The 27,918-nt window shown below is 31.9% G+C and overlaps 1 protein-coding gene across 2 annotated transcripts in view; it reads right to left on the minus strand.

Moving 5' to 3' along the window:
* The window catches only part of LOC110023344 (histone-lysine N-methyltransferase ASHR3), a 50,744-nt gene extending 23,659 nt beyond the window's left edge, over nt 1-27,085 (minus strand). The window contains exons 1-10 of one of the 2 annotated variants that reach the window (XM_020722705.1): nt 26,438-27,075; nt 17,309-17,449; nt 16,482-16,646; nt 12,478-12,504; nt 12,044-12,161; nt 11,812-11,911; nt 9,175-9,268; nt 3,655-3,733; nt 770-941; nt 578-658 (exon numbers count right to left, since the gene is read on the minus strand). In XM_020722705.1, the coding sequence (XP_020578364.1) occupies nt 578-658; nt 770-941; nt 3,655-3,733; nt 9,175-9,268; nt 11,812-11,911; nt 12,044-12,161; nt 12,478-12,504; nt 16,482-16,646; nt 17,309-17,449; nt 26,438-26,758 (1,298 nt within the window). In that variant the 5' untranslated portion in view covers nt 26,759-27,075. Of the gene's footprint in view, nt 1-577; nt 659-769; nt 942-3,654; nt 3,734-9,174; nt 9,269-11,811; nt 11,912-12,043; nt 12,162-12,477; nt 12,505-16,481; nt 16,647-17,308; nt 17,450-26,437 lie in introns of those variants that run through there. The other variant, XM_020722706.1, reaches the window with a different exon arrangement.
* Between the last annotated feature and the right edge of the window lie 833 nt (nt 27,086-27,918).

A 27,918-nucleotide genomic window follows, 5' to 3' on the forward strand; every position in this document is an offset into this window, starting at 1 on the left:
GAAAAACGAAATTCAATCTTTCTTTTTACTATCCAAAAAATATTAAAAAACGTTGCTCAATTCAAGATATCAGCTACCACCTTAAAGAAGAACACTTTTAGCCTTCCCCCCTCCCCCCCCCTCTCTAAAATTGCACTAAATTGTATTTGTTTACAATATGTGTTCAATGTCATCATTATTTACATTTATGAAACGAAACAATCTGCAAATTTAAAAAAAAAAAAAAGCCCATAATAAAAAGCGAGGTCGTATGCTCTCAATCTATCACACCACAACGTTGACAAATTCTCCAAGTTAGGCAAAGTTAAACAACAATCATAGAAGACAAAAAGCACATTTAAGGAAAACTGCTCTAACAAATCTGGTATCTGATACTGGAACATGCTAATCTTATAAAACAAGAAAATCAAGCCCCTAGGAATGTAGAATCACAAACTTGAATTCCAAAACATGCATGTTATGGGGACAGCTAAGACAAGATTTGAAAGAACCATTCCACAAACAGATAAATACAAAGGATGTTACCAAATCAAGTAATCCATATAATATTAAACACAAAAATGACAAGATCTGATACCTGTAATCATACGTTAAAGGTTCTCCAGTTTGAATTGATCGCAATGCAAAAACACCTACGCGTGTTTCTCCATCTACTTGCCTATCAGAAATGGCATGGAATGCTTATTGTTTCAAAGCAAAATAGAATAACAAACTTTTATTAGCTCAACAGGTCAATGTACTTTTGTAAGAAGAATTTTGGAAGGCATACCACTTCTCCAGCTTACAATTAGGATCACAACTGTGGTTTAGAAACCTAGAAAAATTTCCTTTGAAAGTAGCATCTATTGTAAAATCCTTTTGAATTTCACACATGTAGAAGTTTTGGTCACCCCGCCGTTTCATGTCCCAAAGCCTTTGTTCGCACAAGGCATCATCAATAACTGAAATAAAAAGAAAGTGGGCATCAATGAAACTATTATACAGCAATAGAATTCTAATATTGCAAACAGCAATAGAATTCTAATATTGCGAATCCGTCCACATCCAGAAAATAAAGCTAAGAAATTCTCAGTAAAAGAAAAAGCAACCATCATAGTGAAATTCTATGACGGAGAATAAAACAAAAAAAGTTTAATGAAGCTAATAGTATGAATAATAAGAGTTGCTTTACAATAATTTCTGATTAGAAAAGCACAGAAGATTGTGATAATATGCAATGTAGCAGGAGGAACAAAGAAAAGTTGATAAGATATAGATTTACAGAAACATATAATAATGTCCTGACACTCACCAAAAAATGGAAAGGCAAGTTCCATGCACCATGCAAAACTACCAATGTAAAGTGCCTACAACAGAAGAAGCATCCATTCACTCAACAAATCCCTCTCCGTTTTAATTTATAGCGTCCTTAGTCCTAGCGGCCCTTCCCAAAAAGACTAAATCTTAATGAAAAATTATTGTGTTTTTAAAATCAGATGCCTTCCCCTTTACAAAAGAATTTTTTCAGCTAAAAACTTAACATAATCATTCTGGTTGAAGTTTTTCCCAAGTCAAATTTATAGCATCTACTACCTCCAAAGTTTTAAACTCCAATTTCAAATTAACATTACTCGAAACTTGCATTAAAAGGGTGGGTGTTTCTCTCAACGAGCATAGGCTCAATTAAAGGAAACTCAACTATGGATGCAAAAAATATAATATAAAAAGTAATGACATGGCATGCAGTAGTGGTGAGCTAATAAATTGCTTCCAAGTGTAGTAGGTTTAAGATCCTGCAACCTGGATTTATTTTCAAAAAACGTGGAAATACAAATGAGCTCTGAAAAGATGGATTATAAGCAGAGGAATTCATGTAATACTCTTGTGATGAAATATTATAAATGCAGTAGAAATAAATAATTTAAAAAACTCCAACAAAACCAAAAATGAGAAGTGGTTTCAATGATGTGCAATGAGTGGGTGTTAGAAATGACTAAAAAATGAAGATTTAGTTTCAGCTATTAAGTTGACAGTAGACAGTGGGTGTTAGAAATGACTAAAAAATGTGGCAGAATATCAGCTCACTACAAGGCAGTCAGAATTGAATTAGACTTAAGAAATTAAAAAAAAAAAACAAATGAAGATTTACATACATACCACTCTATGCAATTACATGTCTAGCACCTAAACTTCAACTTTTACATTTATGCCACCTTACATTTGTACGAAAAAGTATATTTTACGTTTCAAAAGTTAAAATAGTGGTATTTTTGATGTGATATAAAAATTTTGTGTGGTATATACGTGAAACGTAAAGTTTAGGTGTTAGATATGTAAACACCTACGAATTAGGTGGTATGTATGTAAATACTTAAGAATTAACTGCTTAATTAATTCATTACTAAAATTTATTTAGGGAGGTCAATTGATCGTGATATCAAAATTCAAAGTGTCAATTTATAGCTAAAAACTATGTAGGTTGCTTCAAAACATGATTCAATTAATATTTCAATCCTTCCTTTGATTTTTATTCATGAAGCCTTTGCTCCTATCATCACTACCCATTCGAAGACAATCCATCCCAATTCTCATAAAGCCCATCATTAAATCACTTGACTCCCATCTAGTGCATAAACCTATCCCCTATCCCTTGACCCCTTCTCTATTTAAAAAAAAATAATAATAAATTAATCAAAACTAAGTTTTAAAAACCCCACCTTCCTACAACCACCATTCTTATCTAAGCATTCAACTGACAAACTACCTCATTAGTGCATATTGCTTCTTTCATTTTGTTCAGCCTCTTGCATAACCATCCACTTGGCTTATAACATTCAACCAGACACAATGATATGGATAAATGTCTAAAATAGATCATGTCATTTCAACATGCCTACATTGGATGATGAGTATTATTTATATGAAATGATACTTGAGAAAAAAAAAATTGAGCATAGACTTCTAGTCAGTGGGCAAGGCATATTTAATATAGATGATACATGAACGACAAGGGATGAACTGGAAAGCTGGCGCCTAACTTCTTGGATGAGTAATGGTCCCTAGTTCCGCAAAATAGAATTCTTTCCGAAAGGAATTGTTGCAATACTACCTAATAATCAATCAAAATCAACATATAAAAATCCAATTGTCCATAGGCCAATCACAAGGAGTAAAGTCAAGCCACAACATAAAGCAGAACATGTCCGGTTTTTAAGCATTTATATGCCCATATTTATATTTTTGTCTGAATTTTAATGTTCCTTAATTAACATTTTAATTAGACATAATTATCCTCTTTGGATAACAATAAATTTGAATATAAATATTTTTTTTGAGATTAGAACCAACAAGAACTGAAATTAAAATTTAGTATTATCCTTGTAAATATATTTCTAAAAATCATAAAGATTGGTGATCTACATTTGATTAATTGATCGATAAATGAAATTAATTTTGTGAGCTCAATTGAGTGCACTAAAAGTCATACAAAGAGACCCAAGGGAAAAACAACTGTGGGAAAAAGTTCAAAATCATTCAATAAATCAAAGAAATAAGAAATGTAGCTCTATACAAACTGAACAGTGAAGAACTGTTTGAAATAACCCTAAATAGTCTGAATATGACAACTGGCTGCTAAAAGAAAATTTAAAAGAAGTTTCAGAAGTAAAATCAAACCTTCTCCAACGTATTCTACCACAAAACGACCCTTTTCAATGGTCTCCAAGGCAACTGCACCCCAGCCACACAAATTTGTCTGCAAGAGAACATATATTAAACATACTACTGTTGAAGTTAAGGTACCAAACATAATAATGAAAACTTTATTTTAATTTACAGCAGATATACAGCAAGACAATTTATCATCAAAATGTCAATTCCATTTATGGCTTATTTGAAGAAACATACGAAACCACCGGGCCAACATATATCTTCAGTAATTTATTTCAATATGAATTCCACTGCCCCAGAAAAATACACGATGCATTTTGATGGCCTACACCACACTTTGCATAAGGAATTTTTTAACTGAAAATTAAAATATTAATTTCGTTAACTCAAATTTTATTTTTGATAAATCAAAATAAAACATAAATTATGTATGATAAATGAGTATGCTATGTAAAATACATGTGCTATATTTTAAAAGTTTAAAATAAGTTTTTATTTCATACATTTGAAAGGAATGAAAAATTAAAGTTTTTTAAATATTTAGCAGGCGCATGCAGTATATGCAAATACATGCGAGCAAAAAGGGAAGCTTTTGGGGGTATGCAAATCAAGAGCAAATATAGAAAATTTAACTGCATTAGAAATTCTAGAGATCACTCAAATATAAAAACAGTGATTATTAATGAGTTTTCCTGCTTTTAGTTTTTGCATATAGGAACAAGTTCCTTCGCCATGCAAGTAGAACTATCTAAAAAATAAGTAGCTTATGATAGTTTATCTTGTAGCTGGTTCATCAAATGAGATTTTATGCAGGCTGAAGATAAAGTTCATTTAATTTCATCAATACATTTGTAACAAAACTAATTTATGATAATCATTTATAAGACATCCTATGAAAAATGATCAAACCCAACCTTAGGTAAAATGGAGCAATTCGTACATTTTGAGGCTTTCTGAACAAATCAGCATTTGATGAGTAATTACACTAGTTTTGAGCAAACCATAATTTCTTGTAAACTTCCAAACTTATCTGAAGTAACTTGTGATAATTTTTCTATAAAGATAAACTATGGGGTTCTTGTGTAAAGATCAAATTACCAATATTTAACCAATTAATATTTTATAATTGGGCTCTATTTGGGCGCAAAACAAAACATGGCTGTGGTCCACAAGCTAGAAATGGCTGCCACGATCGTGGACCCAACCCAACTTGTTCTGAGAGGCGGTCCATCTCAATGCCCCAAAGAGTGACAACATTGAGAGATGCTTCATCATGGGCCATTTCCCTACTGAAGGAATCCAAATCCCAAAACAAAACAACTTTACTTGAATTTGATCCACAGTAAGCTCAAATTTAGTCAGCATAAGTCAAACAAGATAAAAACTGAGTTCAAAGAAAGCCCACTAACCAAGTGATTTTGAAATGTAAAAGTTTGGATAAAACACTAACCAAGGTCAAGATTCATGAACAATACAAATCCAGCCCAAAAGGAACAACTAGTCACATGTACAACGAGCAAAGTATCTACACGTAGAATATGCAATAACCCATATATGGTCCGAACCAATCTTTCCAATTCACCTCACCACATCACCTCTTTAATAAATCTCAAATCAAAAGAGATAAGTAAGCAAGAGGATCGAAATGGGATCAAAAGAGTGCCAGATTACAAACATTCAAGTATGGGAGTAATTGCACCATGTCTCAGAGCATGTGTCGCATGAGCATGAGCACGAGCAAGTAAGATGAGCTCCTGATTCAATGTCCAACAACCTTGGTAGTGGCTAAAACGGGTTTGATGGAGAGCATGCCAAGTAAGGGAAAATGGAAGAAATTGTTCATGTCTTTTTCGCCTTCTTCTGCCTCATACACCATCAAGATCTTCCTTCTTGAAGCAATTAGGTAATCTTTTAACCCTAAATCAATTTCAGAAATTTTGCGGTGAAACTCGGGATAAATTAAGGCAATGCTGGGCGGCCTACTAAAAACCAATTGATATGATAAAAAAACCAAAAATCAAACCTAATTTTATTCCTTCCTTCATAACAAACAAAAAATTTTCATACATGCATTTTTTAATGCATCTAAGAATAGCGTACAGAGTTCCTGTAATTAATAATACTCATTAAAAAATATCTAAAAAATTCATAGTAAGAATAATATTTCTTATAATTGAGTTTTCAATGCAATTCATTTTGTGCACAACTAAGATAGATTCCTTATAAACTAGATAGAAGTTTGATAGGTGCATATTTATTAATTATAATGAGTTCAAGCAAAGATGAAAATATTCTTTATATGCTGAAGAACAAATTCCCCAGACATGAACTTGACAGAAGCATTTGCTGGTGTAGTGAATATTAAGTTAATGGAATTTTCATGCCAACAAAATAGAAACTAGTTTATAAATACGAATATGTGATATTAAAATTAGTATTTTAGCAAAGATTTAATGGGGTTGCTTTAAGAATAATACTTATAAGAAAATTATGATAGAGAGATGACTATTGTTGAGAAGATCCTTATATGATTACTATGGGTTAAAGATGAGTATAAATTAGTTGAAAATTATTTAAATCATTATATAGTGAAATATGCTTAAAAGGTTATTTTTGTTGTTCATGTTTAGATGTGCAACATACTGAATGTATAATGGACTATTTTGAATATGTGGTTTCTGAATTGATAATTATTATGAATTGGGCCTAATTTAGTGCATTATCTCAATGTTGACCTTTGTCAAGTAGGTGTCGCTTTAGTGTGTAAAAGATAAATGTGCACTAAATCCTAAAATTCATTGTCATTTCTTGGTATGCTATTGATAATTATTATGAATTGGGCCTAATTATTCATAGCATTTTATGTAATCATTTTTAGCTTGATGTGATAATCATTTTTTAGATCTTAATTTTTGCACAAAATTCTAGAAAATTCATCTGCACTATTTTGATTACTAGGAAATTTATATAAATCATGAATTATATTCATAGAGAACCGAGCTTGATCACATTATAATATCAATTATGTACTTAACTATAACAAAAAGCTTATATGATGTATGCTTGTGTGTATGAAGATTACATTGTTGGTTAAAGTCTTAAATATTATTTAGTTAGGCCGACGAGCCCATAAAGTGGCGAATCATTTAACTTTCATATATCTAAATAGAAGGAAATATGAATAGTAAGTCATTAATGGATGTATGAATATAAATTGCATGCAAGAGAATATCTTCACAATAGGAAACAACGATCATTAGATTGCATAAGATAATTCTTAATGAATTTTGCTATTTAGTAAGAATTATAAAACAATTTCCATATTAAAAAATATAGTCTTTTATATACCATCCATAACTAATATAAGATAATGTCCATTTTTATTCCTATATCAATTTTTGCCCGTAGTTATGCCATATACCTAGACTCAAGAGGACTTTCACTTGATGAGTTTCTCTGCCAAACTCACACTTTTTATTTTTTATTTTTATTTTCAAGTCAGTAGTTGTGCATTTTCTAGTGGAGGGCATCCTTAGAATAAAACTTGACTATTTACTGATATAATAATAATTTGTTCTTTAGATGACTTATTATATTAACTTAAATTTTTAATTTGGTGAATAACTTAACAAGCCTTAATGAGTTTAGATGCTCTGATATTCTTATTATGGACTCATATTATTAAAATCATATGGTTTTATTCGTAGAATAAATTTGTAAATTTCAACTCGCACCCTTATAGGTTTCAATAACTTCCTTTCAAATTTGGTGTGTGAGGAGTATCATATCAACTGAATATACAATTCACCAAATAAACAAACTATGGGTAACCAAGTGTCTAAAGCCCCAACTCTGAAAAAAGTCATTAAGATAAATAAAAACTAATAATTAATAGAACAAATTTAATCAAATTGACTAAGCTTGATTAATCAACTTTATTAATTGAGCTTAGTAATTATAAAAAAAATTATCAAAGAATAACTTTAATGTTACAAAAAGACCTAAAAAGCATTAAAAAGTATTAAAAGTTGACAATTGATTGATTGCATCTAAATCAATTTTATGTAATGGAAAATTACTTAAATATATTGATAATAAATAATATTAACAGCTATTACATGCCTGCTAAAGATTTAATGAAATCATTAAAAAAAATCAATTAAATATTTGTGTAGCAATACAATTTAATACTTAATTATACGAGTGAATCCACATCATCAATCATCAACTGAAGTAGAATGATTATTCATGCTTCAATCGTCCATTTTAGACGGTAAAAAACATAACAAATGAGACGATTGAATCGTGATCTAATTGGAGCAACAAGTGGCCCTAGGTACATTGAATCAAGGAATTCAAATCAATAACATGTTAATATCATTGTATATGAAAGACCACTTGTAGCAACTAGGGGTGTAAGTGAGGCAAGCCAACTCGTGAGCGGGCTCGAGACTGACTCGATAAGTGGCTCGTCAACTGAGCTTGATGAGCTAACAAGTCTGACTCAAGCCAACCTCTAATTGACTCGTTAGCTCGTGAGTCGGCTTTTTTAACAAATAATTAATATAAAATATACTTAAAATATATTAAATTTCAATATTTTCTTAAATTATTAAAAATACTAAAAAAATTAATATTTTATAGCAAGTGATTTCTTATTAATTATCTGTTAAATGGTTATTCTATTTGTCATTTGACTATAACACTAGCTTAGATTAATACTTTTTTTCTCTCTTTCAAATTAAACGAACCGGCTCGTGAGCCAGCTCAAACTCGTAGAATTAAGCTTGAGCTTGAGCTCGATTAATTAATCAAACTCAAGCTCAAACTAAGGGTGGCTTGAGCTGAACTCAACTCGTTTACACCACTAATAGCAACCACGTATTCTATAAGTCTAGATTAATGGAAAAGGCACAGATAACTTTATAGGCAAAAAAACTAGCCATCTAAGTCAAACAGGCGCAATAAATCTACACCAACAATGACTCAAAAGTTAGTCATGGTCGTATAAGTCAATGACTCAATTAATGGTCAAATATCATGAAATAAATGATAGTTATCATCCTTCCTTTTCTGACAAAACTCCAGCAATCAAAAATGCATGCTTTACACAATTAGAAGTATGGATACAACTAATACAACCAAGCATTTCTTTTCTAGTGTCACAGCAAATGGCTCACAATACACTACCATAATCTAGATTAAAGTTACATCTGAGACGATTCACCCCTATGGAAAAATAATAGAACAAAAATTGACCATTGATTCACATAATTAATATAAGAAAACAACAAAAAATCAACTAAAAACGTCAAATTGTAGTTCATAACTAGCCTTCTATGGTTATTTTAACAGTTAAATAATTTAATTCACGCGCTTAGACATAAAAAACACTTGGACATATATAGTACAATATTCGTAAGTAACAAAGTTAAAGAGAAAGACATAAACAATTCCTGTTAATGTTACAAGAAGAAGAAGACTAATATTTAATTACCGAGTGCAGATAAAAGAAATGTTTCTGACCTTGACAACCTTGATCTTTTTTTCTTTACGGAATGGTTTGTTTGTGCACATTTCTGAGCAATGACAGGCCTTAGTACAACTGAGTGAGAGACCTCTGTTCCATAATCAAAGACGAAAGAAAATTAATTATTTGATATAAATGACAGAATTCATGGCTAAGCATAAGGGAATTCTATATATTACTTTTTTCTTTTTTTTTATATATAGTACTAGCAGCAAGACCTTCTCTTTGACACAGCTTAAAATCTGCAACCCATTAGTGGAAGGTTCGTACCATCCTAAGTCCTAACCAGAACTTGCACGAAAGTTCCATAAAAGAACTATGCTAAAATCACTAGGAAGAAATATACACAATTTGATAAATTTAAGGGTACCTATAAAAGAAATTCTAAAATGATTTATGACACGTTCCAGCCACAAGAGGTCAAAGCAATAGGAAGACATAATTTGATTAAGAGTATTTTGTAATAATTTAATAGTAATTTGCAAGACAATGTATAGGTTTTATTGTTGTAGAATTATATGGAAAGTTTGAAATTTTAAATTTTATTAGAAAATAAATTTTCAAATTATGAGAAAATTTATCCATAATCATGGGGGAAGAAATTAACTGTAATACCTGCAACTAATCAATTAATTAAATCGAAATAGCCAAAGGGTAAGACAAGGGCTTCAAATTCCCTCCTTTCAACCATGGCAGCCCCCTCCCTCTTTCCCTCATTTGGTTTCTCCTTAATAGCATTAGGGTTTAAATACATGCAAATTTATTAGTTATTTTTGGCTGAATGAAAGGTTGCTGAATGTTGAAAAAAAATTCAAGTTTCTTCCAAAACATGGAAGCTTGATAGCTAGTTAAGAAGATGAAGATTTGGTGATCTTCCACACCCTTATTGCTTCGGTAGATGATCACCCATGCACGTTTTATTAGTATTTTTTTTTCCTTCGCTCTTACTGTGAGAATCTTCCTCTATTATTCCTCTACATAACCATATCATCTTCATAACTTTCTCCCACAAGAACCTAAACAGATTCCTTCTTAAAGAGGTTGACCTAGGCTCAAATTAATCCAAACTAATCTTAAGCTGCAAGCCTTTCGATCAAACTATATCTCTTAAAGTATGATGAAAAACTCAAGAAATAATCAGACACATTTTTCTTTCATTAATAAGAATCTTCCCAATTTTTTCTAAGCCCTAAACTTATAAAAAAAGGCCAAACATCCCAACCAAAACCTGCTGCAAGATTAGTTCCCCGCATGACCTAATCTCTGAATAAAATCAAGAGAAAGTACCAAAACACCACAAAAACTTATGAAAATTTCCAGGCATAGTTGACATTGCAATCTAAGATTTCTAAATGGCTTCAAGCACTAGGGTTGCACATACTTTCCATACCAAAGACCTGAAGTCATATCTGGCCAACCCAGAACTTATTATTTTTCCTTAATCCCTTCGCCGAAGCCCTAACCTCTTCATTCCACAACCTTTTTGTCATCTTAAGAGGCTTCCTACCCAAAAATATCTTATCACTCCATATTAAACCTATACCACCAGAAAACCCTTAAACTCTGTGAGCATTTTTTGTTAGGAGGGTGGGTTGTTCTCGCACATACCAACACAAAATTTGTAAGTCACACAGGCCATAGTTTCAGGTAAAAGTTGCAAAATGAAGATATCCATTCCACAGAGAGAATTAAAAAGAAGGCAAGTGCTTTCTTATATGATGAGTTATGATCGCTACATAATATATTCAATAATCATAAAAATGTAATTTGCATCCGATATGAACATTGCAAAAGACATTAATCTCAGTTGCAACTGTTAGCTACAAATAACTAAATAAGATTAAACTATATTAATTTTCTGCTGATAGAAAACTAAAGGTCGGTGAAACAAAGACAAGTAAAACTTCTTGTTTGCCAAGCTACATTGCAGTTGTAAGCTTAAGAGAAAAAAATGCACATATCCTCACACAAAAGTACATAGTTGCATGCTCCGAAACATAAAGGCAAAATAAAATAAAAAGCAAGCACTAAACCCAAATATAAACTATAGGCATTGCATGAGCAGCTTATTATGGTCTAAGAAGATAGTATGAAACAACAACAAAAAAAATTGAATGTGAAATTTCTATTCTAAAGAACTCTGACGAAGTGGCAATCTGGTATGTCTCAACCAACTGGACGTGGCATATGTTACACCACACTGAAAGAGAAATTAACATAAATATCACCATAAAGCACAAAGATGACAGTAAAGTTGCTTCATTTTAAATGTATCAAACTAAGGAATGAAAAATTGTATCAACTTCACTAATAACAAGCTGCCCCTCGTATCGCGTTGTTTCTGATGAAATGCATTACATAAATGCAATACATAAAAAGAAATACTAATAATTTTTTGTTAAGCTTATCCAGTTTAGAAGAAAATCCAAACCAAAATTAAGGGCAACTAATCATGAATAAAGTGGTTGATTATACTGAGGATATAATGTAAAGATTTAAGAAGAAAATTTTAGCAGTCTTAAAGAACCAAAATTTCCATCCAATTTGCTTATAGAACAGTGGAAGCTAAAGATACTGGTCAACCAAAATAATAAAATTGGCAAAGTATTATCTAGTGACTTATAGTGTTCAACCTGCATTCACAGTTCTCACTACAGTCAGAATTTGCATTGCAATTTGTGCATCCGACATTAGCATCGGCACCAACACGTTTCCTCTTCACCAAATATACATCTTTCACCATTAAGGAACAAATTTGTCATGTAGCAATCTTTAAAAAATAAGAATTTGTTGAAACAGCTCAGTACTATTTTACTACAAAGGCAAATCAATGATTAACATTGTTGCGCACTCTCTCAAGGATACTGCGCTTGATATGTATGTAAGGAGCTGGCTCGGTAATGTTCTCCAGAACATCATTCACAATTGAACCAATCTCAAACTCCTCGTCAATATATGGAAGAGGTAAACGATGGAACACTTCCTGTGAATTAAAGGATTTTAAAAATTTGTCAGTTTTACATTTACACGGAACTCAATAACCTACACTTCTAGCTAATAGAAACCGTTCCACCAGACCAAAAATTTCAGGTAAACACGAAGACAATACAGATTCATAAAAGACAAAATGTTTCAGAAATGCATTAACATGAGTCTTGAACAATGGTTTTTAAAATCTAAAACAACTTCGAAGACAAAAGTTCAAATTGTACAGCAATTTCCAGACGTAAAAACCAGCAGCATAAAAACAAGTCACAAAAAAAATTTAAAATGGACAAAAATAAAAATCATACTCTAACCTCCAAGTCACTTGTGGGATCTGCATGCTGTTATCCAACAAAGAATATTCCAATCAGCCAACCTAATTAATAAAAAATAAGAATGGAGAACCATGGAAACAAAAATAATCAAAACAAGAAGAATTATCACTTTTCAGTTTGTCACATATGCATAAAAATGCAACAGAAAGAAACAAAAGCCCGTGGGAAAAGAAAAATAAAGACATCAAGTATAGCCCTTTAAAGAGCACTTGACAGCAAAAATAGCTCTTTTGCAGTTCAAATAAAAAAAAAATCAAATACTGTGAATCATTCATTGGATTTATGGTTCTTCAAGTTTGGGATAGGGTGCCATCGTTGCAAGTTATAATCCATCGTTATAGTTTATGTTTTCACACAAAATTATTTCAATTGCTCAAGTAAAAACTGTGATGAGCATCACTTGGGCATGTTTTGAAATTTGCTAACATTTTAGGACAATTTTTTTTCATTTCAAAGTGAACCGTGCATCAAGTATAAAAGTCAAGTGTCATGCAGGGCCAATGCCATTTTGAACAAATAAGAAAAGAATTCATTCAAGGTTTTGCTTCTGACACCTAGACACTATACCACCTCTCAACTTTTTGTCGTATCCCAATTTCGGGTTTGAATCACCTCAAATTCTGTGCATTAAAATTAACTTTTTTTGCTTCTTTTAGAGAAGACACTTGTTGTGTGCTCAAATTCTCTATCCCTTAAATTCTTCCACAAGAAATGTCAAGATTATGGGCCAATCTTTTTTCTCCATCTCTAAAAGATTTTTTCCACATTCATTGTGCTTCCTCTGTCCAGCGATCTGAAAACATAAGCTTTTGCAATCAAATCATTATGATGAAGATATACATTGTGGTGAAGATTAGAGAACAAGAGACCATAGACATCGTCATGTTATATCCAATCACAATGTTTTCAGTTTAATTATAATATTAAAAGCTACTAAAGGAGATTCCAACAAGAAAGCAAAAAAGATTTAGAGTGCCACTAAAGAGTGATTGGATGAAATATTTTATAATAGGTGCCAGATAACTTAGATTTGAGAGAACAGATCTTAAAGAAAACTCACTATCTAGCTATACCATTCATCTAGGCAGCACTAAGATGTATAAAGACAAGAAATTACTAGATTGGCTAATAAGATTAATAACGAAGTGGCGGATTAAGTTTCTAAGCATGAAATTTGTCAAATAAAACAAACAAATCATCAGAGGGATGGTGGATTTCTTTAGCACTTGCTCATACCATAGGGGAAGTTAGAATGGATGTCACATTTGGGGTTTAAACCTTAGACTATTGCAGGAGAGTAAGAAACATCCAACTATCCACAATCTATTACAAAATTAGTTCTATGCAAAATGCATAGTTCTTTAAATGGTTGCAATAGATTATTAATCAGAAAATAGGTACATGACTAAATATAATCCACCACAACAATTATTATCCCTGCATTGCCTTGTGACTGATGCTTGAGACATATTGGTGTCTCCAAAAAAGCTCCTAGTGGGGATACCTTTGGAAGCACCCCTAAAAAATGGACAGATCAAAAGGTACAAGCAACACAGTGTAAACCGTAACCCTAAATCTTATAAATAATTTTAATACTAGAAGCTATAGAAATACCAATTACCCAAAGTTCTACAATTCAAGGAGTAACAAGGCTTCTCACATCTAGTTACTATAAGTCTAAGTATTAGACAGAGCCCATATGATGTGCTAGATAACATAAATTTACAACTTGATGTTTTATAGAACTTAGGATCTAGTTATTAAAATCCTAATTTGTTCGCTTAAATGAAAAAATTGTACAATGTAATACTTGTGTCCCCCACATAGATATACTCAGCAAATTCAGTGATTGCTCTACAACTCTATATGTTTAACATATTTGTACCATGTACATATAGGTACAAAAACTCATTTTGTCCTAGACAAAGTAGTGTAGATTACTTTTGTGGCTCATGTGATGGTCTCAGCCAATATCCTAGTAAATCAATGCTCCCCTAACTATATAGGGTAGCATGCAGATGTTAGCTGACACCTTCTGTTTTGATGTTTGAAGACTAGGTAATGATAACTACAACAAAAGCATTGTTGTATACTATGTTACCTGTGGGGTTTGACTCCCCATATAAGTAACATCCCTCACTTTGCGCTCAATATTCCTAGGTTGCTTCTCACTTAGAATCGGATCTACTTAACTGAAGTTGCTTCTCATTTTCCTGATTAAGTTAAATACTTTTAGGTCAGGTACTTAGACACTAGACTAAGCCAAATACCCTAGTGCCATGGTGAAATGGTTTAAGCTAGAGTTGATAATTGCTTTCAATATATTATTGCTCAATATAACTTATCATTCTGATGTCGACTATAGTCATTTCCCAAGCTTGACATCTTCGATAAACCGAATAGATCAAGTTTAGACTATGAACATCCATAGGTTGTTTTTATTAATATATTATAAGTAAAACAACCAATTTTAAATGGTGATCCTCAGATAATCTTGTCATAGCTCATTGCTTAAAATAACATTGTATCTAGAAATCCCTATGGAGCTTAAATATTGTAATGAGATGATTATGAAATAATATACAAGCTATTTAAATATAAAAAATTCTCCCAACATATCATCTTTCTTTTTCTTCTCTAAATATTTTAGTGATTTAATTTCTCCTAAATAGAATACACTAATAAAAAGGTATAAAAGATCACTAAAATATTCTTGTAATATAAATAATAACAAAGGAAATACATCATCAGCCCCATTATTAATAGCATGATAAATTAGTACATATTGGGTATCAAGTACACCAAAAAATTCATTTGATGCGGTGAACAATAACTATCACCAGAATATTCTTTACCTGGATTCATAAAATTAGAGAGTATAGGAATATTAACATCAAATACACTCATACTTAATTCACTAAAATTTTATCGAGTAAAATTCCACTAAAACCTCAAATCATGGTTCATTGAGTTTCCTTTTGAGAGTACTCATCCATAGAATTTGTGACATTATATGTTTTTGACTATTTAGCATCAAATCATAAGCATAAAAAATATATTTTGTATTGTTATGCACATGCTATCATCAATTTGTATTAATGAGCGAGTGAGCCAAGTCGATTCAAGCTTGACTCAATCACAAGCTTATGAGCAAACATATCAAGCCACCAGCTTAAGATAGAGCAAAACCTATTACTTGTTTAAGTGAACAAACTTGACTTCGGGTTTTAGCAAGCTCAACTCATTGGGTCATTGAACCATTAAAATAAAATTAGAGCGAACCAATTTGATTCGTCCGAGAATAGCAAGGCATAACAACAAATCCCTATTTCAGGGTTACAGCGCTTCAAAACTTAAAACCTAGGTTTTCCATTCGCCGCTTTTTAGCCTTGACTTCTCAGTGAAAAATGCAACAAACAATATGAATTCTTTAGAATAAAGAAAATGACCCATTTTGTAATTGTCACATAAAAGCATATCAAATGTTTACCAATGAAGTAACCATGTTAATTGAAGGCTATGAAATCAAATAAAAAAGTACTATAGGAACTCTAAGAGTAAAAATCTCCTATTTTTGCAAATAACACTTCTAACCAAAATTGTTTGAAATAACAACAAAAAAATCCTAAACCATGTTTACAGAATTAAGCTAATGCACTTATGCCATAAAAATCAAATAGAAGTATCTTCTAGAAATTTGATCAAAAAATCAAAACTCACAGAATTCAAAAGTACAGGTAGAGTGGGATAAAAAAATAATTGCGTGCAAGCAAAACACAAATAGTACATGGTCGTATAGTGCTACATGCTTTTATTTTTATCACATCGTTTTGATATATTCATAAATTAAAATGTGATTGAAGGCAAAGGTTGAATCAGATCTCACTTTATACAATATGGCATATACCCACCATCGTGGACCTTATGTTCAATAAAACTTGAAAAAATAAACAAAAAACATCTTGATGAAGGAAGGAAGTGACCTGCTTATCCAAATGCCAATCAGATGGGTGTCTCCAGCAGATGGCTCGGCCGGGCCGATTTGCAAGAAAAACCACATCATCAGGCCAAGGAGAGCATTTAACATGAAATGATATGAAGCATCGAACACAATGCCAATGGTTTTTCCGATTGCAATTGAAACAAGCCTGTTTGAGCAAAGAAATATATGAGTTCAAGCTAACTCACCAAGAATATTTTGTACTTGAGTGGTTAAAAAGTCTACCTATACCGCTTGACAAGTTTGCACATTTTAACATAATTACCTTTTAAAATATGGAAAATATGAAATATGATATTAACAGCTTTTGCGGCAACCCTAAAACTTAGGGCTAAGCAGTGTTGAAATTTTTTTCAAAGAAAAGCAAAAATTTGGCTATTCACTGTTTACATACTGTCCATGATAAGGTTTATTTTAGTCATATCATCCCTGAAATTGTGCATTCAACTTTGCGGCAGAATGAAGGTAGAAAGCCGTATAATTTCAACTTAGCTATTACGATTGAATGACAGCCTAGCATTGACAGACAAATTAAAAAAAAAGGTCCCAAGTTTAATTTTTTTTCATCAAAGTGAATTTTCTTGGAATATAAGAATATACAGTAAGAAAAACGAAATCATTGTTTAAAACTGTGTTTTCTTCAAGGACAAGAGGATGAAGTTGGAGAAAAGTAATTAGCATGCACTCCAAAAAATTAGCATGCACCCCAAAAAAAAAAAAAAAAAAACATAATTAAGTAATTTATAACTGAACTTGCACAAACTAAATGAAATAATATAGGAAAACACAACAAAATCAAAAGAACCTCACGTGTTGAGGGCACTTAAAGTGCTTTGATGATCCTTCTTTCAAGTTAATGCAAGTCCTGTGATAGGCATGTCGACACAACTGAACTGAACAAAGAACTTCATCCCCCTGGCTGACAAACTTTTTGCACAACCGACATTGTACCTAAATCAAATAAAATTTACAAAATTCATATGAATGTATCACGTCAGAATGTATGCAATGTAACAGAGAAGAATCAAAGACATTTGCTGAAAGAAGCCATTTAACTAGCATTTTATTAATCCCATCAGATACAAAGTTAAACTGAAAAAAAAAAAAACAAACCAGCCAAAATAGTAATGTTTGATGCATCACGTTAATGATTAAGTTGTAATAAACATGAAATGGTCAAAAACAAGAAAAAATTTAAGAGAATCAAGTGGCAAACCATTTTTAACAAAAAATAAAACAAAATATAAGAAGTAAAAAAGCGATCATAATTACCTCTTATATGAATAGATATGTTTTTCAGCTGTAATGCAGACAACCTGACTGGCAGCTTATACTCATAAAGAAGGTGACTAGGGACACCATCTTGGCAGCCGGTTGCAAACATGACAACCTTAGGCATCCCTTAAAGAAGGCACAGCTAGCACATGTTAAAAATGATTTCTTATTTAATTATTTTAAAATCTGGCCAAAACACAATTTTACACAACAAGTAAATGATAACATCAACATCCACCAAAGTTAGCACACGCATTCAATTAAAAACAGTATTTACTTTAATAGGTTACAACAAAAAGGTAAAACAACTCTAGAGATCAATCAAAAACATTTTTCTTGCAATGTGTAGAAGTTAGACAAAAAGAATAGAGTTATGATGCGGGAAAATTTTTTCATGAACCAAAAATAATAATCAAAGGGACTGTTTTGTGATTTTTTTTTTCGATTTAAAACAAAACAAATTTAGTATGACATAACATATTTAGTTGTATTTAAAAACACTAAAAAAATTTAGAAGCATGGAGTATTCTAAAAAATAATAATTTCTTTTTAAATACAAAAAATAAAACATGTAAAAAAATACACTAAAAAATTTGTTTTAAAATAAAAACAAAAAAAAGATCCCAAATAAGCCCTAATCCTTTCAGTTTAGTAATGGGATTCAAAATGGGATGTATGGTAGATCCTGCCATGTTTTTAAAGAACACGTATTATGGGAATTTAAGCTAAAATCAAAATTTGCTAAATTTGGAATTTTAATAAATCCGGCCACAAATATTCAAGAATTTCCTGCTTACGTTCAAACAATCTTCAAGGTTAACACAAATCAAGTATATAAAACAACCAAATCAATTTCAAATTTAACAGTCCTAAGATTTCCTGAAATTAGATGCACAAATAATACAAAATCACAAATTATTTAAGCCATGCTCACTACCAAAAAACCTAGGTGGAGGAAAAGCCTTTCAAGACAACCAGAGCTCAAAATCGCTATTAAATTCTAAAACAAAAAGTAACTCAACAAATTTATGGCAATCCAGCTGTAATCCACTTGTCCCGTTCCCCAAAGCCTCTGTAAGATAAACAAGTCAAACGCCATAGAAATCTCATATTGACAAGAAATTGAGAGAATTAATTGAAAAGGCAAAATAATATAGAATAATTATAATTGATGAATAGAAGAAATCCCATTAATAAATGAAACTGCAGCAAAAGATAAATGAATGAGTAGAAATCTTGGCAAGTGTCAGTTCTAAGTGGCAAAAATTATGCAAGCATTTCATACTCCCTCTCAAACGATTTATGAGTCATCCCATTCCAAATTTGTATGATAATTTTTAAAAGATTATCTTTGATAAACTTCTGAACAAAAGTCAACAAATATTCACTTCTTTTTATGAATGGAATACAAACTAGATAACAATCAAGCTTCTACCATACAGAGTACCTACCAACACAATTATGTTTTATCAGTGAAGCTACACAGAATTACATGCAATATTGATAGTTAATTTTTTTATCGCGGTGAACTTTTAAATCTTATAAAAAAAATTTTAAACAAAGCAATTCACGTATTCATAGTACTATAAATTTAAATTCGCCTCATGTGTTAGATTTTGCTACCTTTTTACTTAACCGAGTCATGAGATTGCCTGAATAATATCCTGAATCTAACCTCCTTTTAATCATAAAACCTACATAATTTATATTTGTGCATGATTTAAGATTATTTAGCATTGCACGTGAATTAACTCACCACATAAACAAATATGACATGTTAAGTACAATATGGTATAAGAAAAATAAGTCGTGTTATCATTCTGATAAGAGATTTCGTTTATTGTTGTGTTATCTATTGTTAATTGTGATGTGAATATTTCATTTGAAAGTGTGCAGCACAAACGTCAAAAATATACATTTTAACTTGCCCAACTTTTTTTTGACTTTTTAGCAAAAAAAATCTTTAATTCTTCATTTTTTCCAAATCACTACCTATTACAATATCATTGTCCATGTGTTCCACGAATAATATATCATCTCATTGACGTAGTTTGCATCACATATTAAGCATTACCATAGCAAACCATTTGAATCATACACTTGGTGATTGTTTCAAACCATGCAATACATTTTTAGCTTCAAAATATGCAATACATTTTTAACTTACCTACATTTAATTTTATATTTGAGTCAAATTTTGATAGAACCTTGGTATATACTTTCCCTTCTAGATCATCATACAAAAATGCATTCTATCCCTATTAAACGCTATACATAATAGAACTCCGACAATGTTTATTTAAAAAAATGTAGCAATTTTTTACAGATAATCAATCTTGCATATTTTACTTTTGACTACTAGCTTTACTTTAAACATGTTTAATAACCTTCAAATTATGTTTTATATTAAAACCAATCTATATGCCACTGAGTTCTTTCCTTATGGTAAATTTTCATATTCCTATATTTTATTTTTTTGAAGGGCTTCAATTTTTTTCACTCATAACATTCTTCCAATCCATATTATTCAGAACCTCAAAAACTACTTTGGAAATGGAAATAATATTCAAGCAAGCAAGAAAAGATTGATGAATATGAGGAAATTTTTAGTGTGACAAAATAAGGAATATTTTGTGTGCGAAGCTTTGTACCTTTATTAGCAGGCTCATTTGATCATTTAGCAAACTCAATGACATATTAATCGATTAAGTTAATTAGAATTATGTAGATTGAGATGCATTCCTTTTTTAGTAAACATGCAATAGTTGAATGAGTAATAGTTGCATAATAGGCTCAATTTAGGTATGACTGTTTGGTTCTGAAATAGATTTGTTTTCTAGGAAGAAAGTAAAAAAAGAAAATCTAAAAAAATTAATTTTTAATTGTATTATTTCAATAGTTTAGGTGGATGAGTGGCTTTACACTTAGAGACAAAATGCGGAATGAATATATTCGTGATAGGGTTGGTGTAGCTCCTGTGACAGACAAAATTAGAGAAAGTCGTCTTAGATGGTTTGGTCACATTAAACGTCGACCATTTGATGATCCGATTAGGAGAGTAGATATTTTAGATTCGACTTGTGTTAAGAAAGACAGAGGTAGACCTAGGAAGACTTGGGCTATTGTATTAAAAATGATCTTAATTTACTAGAACTAAATGAAAATATGACACTAAATAGGACGCAATGAAGAAAAAGGATTCATGTAGCCGACCCCACGTAGTGGGATTAAGGCTTTGTTGTTGTTGTTGTTGTTGTATTATTTCAATAGTAATAAGAAAACAGTGATCCATTTCATTAAAAATGGCATCAACAAACACATATCCTTCTGATGGTGGAAAATAATGACCAAGAAGAATTCAATTATTTTCACTAGTTTGAGAATGTGAGCAAACAAAGGCAACAATTTCAAATATTTGAGTACAAAGGTTGTTTGAAGTATTAAAATGAGAGAATAATTTAGTTGAAACTTATGTAGGAATCTTGAATTATTTTCCCCAATATTAATTTGGGATGGTTTTCTTGAAAAGAATTGCTCCTTTGATAGCAAATATGAGATCATTGTTTTATGCAGTCACTCCATCTTGTTAGGATGCATATACATAACATGATTATGTTTAATTCGCTTTTATTGAAAGTATGAAAAGAGAATGGATAAAATAGCTTCAGACATAAGAGGAGCTAACTCTCTCAATTCAACATCAAATTGATTTTTTATTATGTTACGCATATAAGAAAGATAATACTTGCATCGCTTTTGATTAAATCTAAAAGATCAATCACACACAACAATAGTCAAAAATAAATGGCACAAACCAGTGAGTCTCAAAAACATTAGGTGTATATAATAGCCTCCAAATATCACCAAGAATAAAAAATGTATAAGAAAGCTTGTCACTCATTGAAAAATTTTTACACATGCTAATTCAAACACATCACAATAAAATTCTTCAATATTAATATCTTTAAATACAGAAGAAATTTTGGGAAAATAAAATATGAGTAACTAAGTCGTAGGTGTTAAAGCCAATTTTTTTCTTTGTTTAATTTAGGAGTTTCAAAAAAAGAGATCATATTGAAAGCTATCTGAAATTTGCTTGTCATTGGTTTCATAAAGATGGTAGAAACTATTCCTCTATTTAGTAAATTTAATTGTCCTCGTTATGCCCTATCCGACAAGACAATATAAATTACAAAGCAAAATAGTGCATGTTGAATCCTTAACTTTTGAATGAATAATAGATGGAAAAATAATATCGGTATGTGAAGGACATTTCATAATGTAAAAAAATTGTTTAAAAAACGTCTCCTTGGTCAGCCATGATAATCAAAGATCCATTGGCCATACTTATTTACTTGTGGCTAGGAAAAGACTTATATATGGAATATATTTACCAGAATTATTATTTATATGATCTAAGCTCATAAACCAATGATTAAATGGCAAAAATGAGCATCTTTGAGACTTATGAGTTATGATAATACTTGACTGGACAAGTACACCTGGAAAAAAATTTAGAAGCTTCTACAAAGTCTTTTGTCTTTTTGTGCCTTGCAAATGACAGACCATTTAAATTCAGATTAAAACATAGTTTAAAAATGCTAAATCAGAAACCCAGGCATGTTGTCTTAGTAAGGAGAGTAGTAAGCCTCGGGTGAATCAACACACAATTCTCAAAACAGAAGATTTAGGTGTTGCATGAGATCAAATTTTGTTTTTTGTTTTTTTTAACAAAAAATAGGAAACAAAAATAAAAACAGTGCTTGGTTATCTGTTTTTTGTCTTATTTCTATTTTTTTATTTTTTTAGAGCACTTTTGATTTTAAAATATTAAAAACAGGAAAACATATTTTTGCCTGTTTTTAAACACCAAAACAACCCTTCGCCTCGTCTCCCTCGCGATAGAATCAACTTCACGACACCCTTCCCTCTCGACCCGAAACACTCGCCTTCGTAACTGAACCCTTGCGATAGAGTCGCGATTTGCTCCGAACAGTAGGGCACGGAAGAACTCATAAAAAGTGGATTCACATAAATGGTTTCTGGTAGGAGCAAACTGAAAGGAGGAGAAAGATTAGAGTTTTGAAGGAATGGCTTAAATATTTTTGCATAATTAAGTAAAGTGGTTTCAAGCCATCAAATACCAATGCTTTGATTTGAGTAAGTCTCTCTGGCCGCTTTCTGAAAGTCAATTTGATCTAGAATTTAATTGTCCCCTGCTTGAAAGCGAAATTGCGCAAAACTCTATCCCATGAGACCAAAATTTTTTTGCTGATACGAACATATCCAAAAGAATTGGTCGTTTAATTACTAGACAGGATGATATATGGAGTGATGAAATTCTACAAAAAGACATCGTCTTGTTATTATGCTATTTTTTTATGATTAATGAACTGAGGCTCCCCTCCAAATCCCTCCAATGAGTGGTATCCTTGACAGGATTGCTACTCTGACGATGATGTTGGTGATTCTTTGTCGGCTTTGTCCAAATTTTCCTCCTATGACAGATCGCATTTTGATAGATACTGTAGTGCAAATTTTGTGTTAGGCAGTGCGAGCATCTGCAGTTCGATTGTGAATAACTATGGGGTCAAAGAAGAGTTTCCTTAGGAGGGATGCAACTCGAGAGGGAAATTCCTGAGAAGTTGTTGGAATGAATGTGAATATTTGTCAGATGGAGGAGTTGAAACTCCAAGAGCTAATGGTTCTTACGAGAGTCATGGCCAGAATGAGTGCAAGCTCTAGTTTGATTCACAATTACATAGAGAGCTCCTCATTATGCTATGGTGTATGGAGATAATAATTTATAGTTAACAAGCTTCCCCAAGGGCAAGAAGTTACCTACATTCTTCGGTTATTTGTTCTTTTTTGGGAGCCAATGATAATGGTGATTCAGAGAAACAAGAAGAAGAGGGTGCGTTGAATGAAATTTTATGGAGGCGAAATGAAACTCATTTGTAACTTGAAATTTGTGGTGCCATAAAGCTCAAAGTAAATGAAGATGCATATTCTCAATCGAAGCTTTCGAAAAGTGATGATTCAATGTTTGATTATGGAATTGAAAATGAGGGTAGAATTCAATTTTGTTTAAGGAGCTTTAAACTTACAGAGAAAATTAAGCATGAGGATGTGAATTCTTAAGCTCAAAAGCCTCGTCACCCCCTGCGGAATCAACACGATAGTGGAGCGTGATGTGTTCCTTCACAAATATGGCGTAGTTTGCACTAGACTCATCCCAATGAAAGCACTCTTCAACGTGATCGAACACTTGCGACCATCCTACCTCGGAGAATGATTAAAGTTGTTACTATTGTTGTTGTTATCGGTACTGAATTTCTAAAATTGCTTGGCTCGAAGGCGCTTGATGAAGATTTCTAGGACATCAAGAAGTGGCAAGGTGGAATCAAAAGCGATGTCGTGACTAGGTGAAGAAGAAACCCAGGGGGTGGCGAACGATCGCTTTGGATTAAAATTTGGATTAGAATGGATTTGTATTGGATCATGAATTTGATTTCGATTGGATCTTGTATTTGAAATAGGTTTTTCTTAAAAAAAAATAGAAAATACCCAATCAAACATGTTTTATATTTTTTATTTTTAAAAACAGATAAATTAAAATAGTAGTAAACTCGTTTTCCAGAAACATAAAATAGAAAAAAAAATAAAAAACAAAACAAAAAACAGAAAGTGATCCCAAACAAGGCCTTAAAGCTCATAAAATTAAAACTAGCTATAAAAAGAACCCTAAATAAGTAATTTATATGAAATAATCAACAAAAATCTCGTAAACATGTTTAAACAAAATAATCTAGAAAAAAATCATACAAATAAAATGTTATGAATCATGCTAACTATAAGTGGAATCTTAAGAAAATAATTTTTTATTTAAAACATAAGCATACCAAGAAGAAAATAAAGATGAAGAACATGAAGCAAGAGAGAGAAAGATGTAAATAATACTTTGGTCAGTGTGGAGAAGAAGACGATGCTCAATAGAGAAGCTTCGATGAGTCGATATTATAAGAATTTGACAAATATGCTTGAAACGAGAGTTCTAAGCTTGACATAAAACGTGAAGTTGAAATTGCAACATGTGAACAGGCTTGGGACGATGTTCAATATAGAGATGACATATGAACAATCTCAGGATGACGCATGATAGAGAGGCAGCGGGCGAATGGGTTAAGGATGATGTGATAGAGAGATAAAGCAATAGTTGTGATGTGTGAATGGCCTTTGAGAGGATACTCGATAGAGAAATAAGGCATAGAATGAATCTTAACTCACATTATGGTTGTTGTAAGTGTCAAGAGTGGAAGAATATTGTATAAGGGCATAGGGCATAATATTACATAAAATATATTAATAAAATAAATATATAGTTCATTATGACTAAGAAAATGAGGCATTATGTCAAGCGCCTCGAGGCAATGTGACTCGAGCATATGCCTCATTACTAAAAGGTGTAAATCTCGCCAGCACTAATGAAGCTTAAGCCTCGATGCACTCATCATGCTCCTCAATTTGAGGAGCACCGCAAGATACACGCATCGAATGCTTATTTGAACCATGCCTTAAATCATACAAATAAATCACAATTAAATTGGATTATTCTTTTCATTTAACTGATATACTAAATAGATATTTTGTAAAAACCATGTTAATTTAGATTGTATCCCTCAATTCTCAAAGAATCCAAAATTAGGGGCTTGTGAGTATTATTAGTATTGTCCATGGAAACCATGCTTTAGTTCAAAAATTAATAAGAAAAATACAACACAATGATGAAGGTTGCAACAATGAAAATAATTTATAATAACATAATAATGAAGGCTACAATAGGAAAAAAAAATGGCAATGAAGATATTTTGTCCGATAATAAAAAAAAGTAACAGAATACAATAATGACAGGCGCATGATTGTCATAATAGAATGATGAGAGCTACTCTAATAGAAATACAATGAACAGAAAAAACCTAAAACATAGATACCATGATAACAATTTGAAAGAAATGAATGGATAGCTGGACTAATAAGTGCATAATAATTACAATAATCCATTAATTGATGAGTACACAGATGTGATTACATGCCCACGCACATGTATATATATCAGATATATCACCATATTGGTGAAGTCCCAATATCAGATCAATTGGCATGAAAAGATTCCAAATGTAATGGAAAATATATCAAATTAAACAAGCAAGTTATAATGTATTAAAAAATTATTTTTTTTCACTCTTTTTAATTATAAAATAAATTCTGACTTGTGATTGACTTTGAATTTTCTTAGAGCTAAAAATCCCTATGAATCATAAATACATCAAACCAAATGATGAAATCTAGAAACCTCTACATTTTTCAAAACTTTATTTGTCAACCTCAAGCACCAAAATGAACCCTTGCTACATCCAACTATTCATTGGTCGTAACTCCTCCAGCCACTACAAATGGAAATTTATAACCCCCAAAAAATAACCTATATTTCCACAGCGCAACAGAAACCCAACCAACCATTTTAATTCCAGGATAAGAAACCCATTTCATCGCTTAACGACAAAACCATTCGCAATACAACTCGGCATAATTTAAGAAAAAAAATGATTATGAAATAAATAGATGGAGCAGAAATCAAGAAAAACAAAGAGAGAGAGAAATCACCATTTTAAGATCTTTCTTGAGGAAAGGCAAAACGCAATCCTTCTCACGTACTCCGCCATCCAACTTCCTCTTCATCCACGCTTGCACGAATTCCTCCAGCGAATCCCCTGCCGCAGACCGCCGGCCACCGGCTCGTCGCTCCTTCCGCAACACTCCATTTCGCCGACGTGTGGAGATCGGAAACCGAAGCCCCCGCTTCCACTCGCACTCGACCCCAGCAATCGCAGCGTCGGCGTCCGGCAGGAACGAGGAGGAGGGAGTGGAACAGTTAGGTTCAAAGTGCGGTATAATGGGCAGGAGAAGATTACTGAGATCCGGCATGGAAGAGAGGAAGAAACCCTAGGGCGGGGCGATGGGGAAGACTGAGAGGGATTTCGAAACTTTCCCTATTTTTAATTTTTTTATATTAGTGTTGTTATTAAGTAGAGGGAACACGCTGAGCAAAAACTGAAGGGGTCAGCTGAGCAAATTTGGGCGGGAAAGAAGGGGGGAGCTGCATACAACATCAAACTTACCTAGAATAATAATTAGGTGCTATTAAAAAAAATTAATATGATAATTAAAATCATAACTATATTTTTAATACATGAATCATTGTAATAAGTTTACTTTTAGAGAGATGGATGCATCAACATCCCAAATAGCCCAATTTACTTACTCAACCCTAATAAACTTTATTATAAACAATTTTAAATATTAATAACTATATATTATATTACAATCATCAAATATTAATCAATAAAAACCAAATATCATATATCAATTTTATGCCAAATAATTCAGATTAATTTATACTTCAATATTATAATTTTATTTTAATGAAATCTAATCATCATCATCATGTAAATTTGAGAGTAGTAGCCCAGATATATTTAAGAAAATAAATAATTATTTGCATGCATAAGGTGTTGGACAAAAAAATAATAATAAATTACTTGGATAAAGATTTTACACAATAGCAATTTAAATGTATAAAATATGTTAGCACGAATCTTAAGACTGATAAACAGTTCTAGAGGAAGAAACAGTCAATGGAACGTAGTTGTTGACGATCGTTTTGGGATGGATTACGACTAGAGGGGAGTCTTGTTTGGGCGATCAACAAAACGTGGCTAGAGATTTCCCGCAGGGCGATGATCAGCCCTCAAGACGATCAAGAGGAAGCATGCTTTTAAATTAAATATCGATCGATTTGAGGTTTGTTGGTTTGTGGGTGAACTCTTATTAATCGATTCACTCTCTTGATCCTATTATATTTAAATAAATCTGTAATTACTAAAAAATCTCTCTGAAAAAGTCAATAATGAGGAGGTTAGCATGTACTTTTGTGATGTTGTGACCTATGCTTATAATAGTGGATCTATAATATGAAAAAAATACACTCACTTTACTACTCCCTACGGTGCTCTCTCGTCCTAAACATTTCACTTTCTTAACGTTTTATACCTTGGGTGTGTTCTCCGGTCACTTTGGGATTCAAC

The sequence above is a fragment of the Phalaenopsis equestris genome, unplaced genomic scaffold (genome assembly GCF_001263595.1).
Source record: "Phalaenopsis equestris unplaced genomic scaffold, ASM126359v1 Scaffold000224, whole genome shotgun sequence".
In the NCBI taxonomy this organism is placed as follows: Eukaryota; Viridiplantae; Streptophyta; class Magnoliopsida; order Asparagales; family Orchidaceae; genus Phalaenopsis; species Phalaenopsis equestris.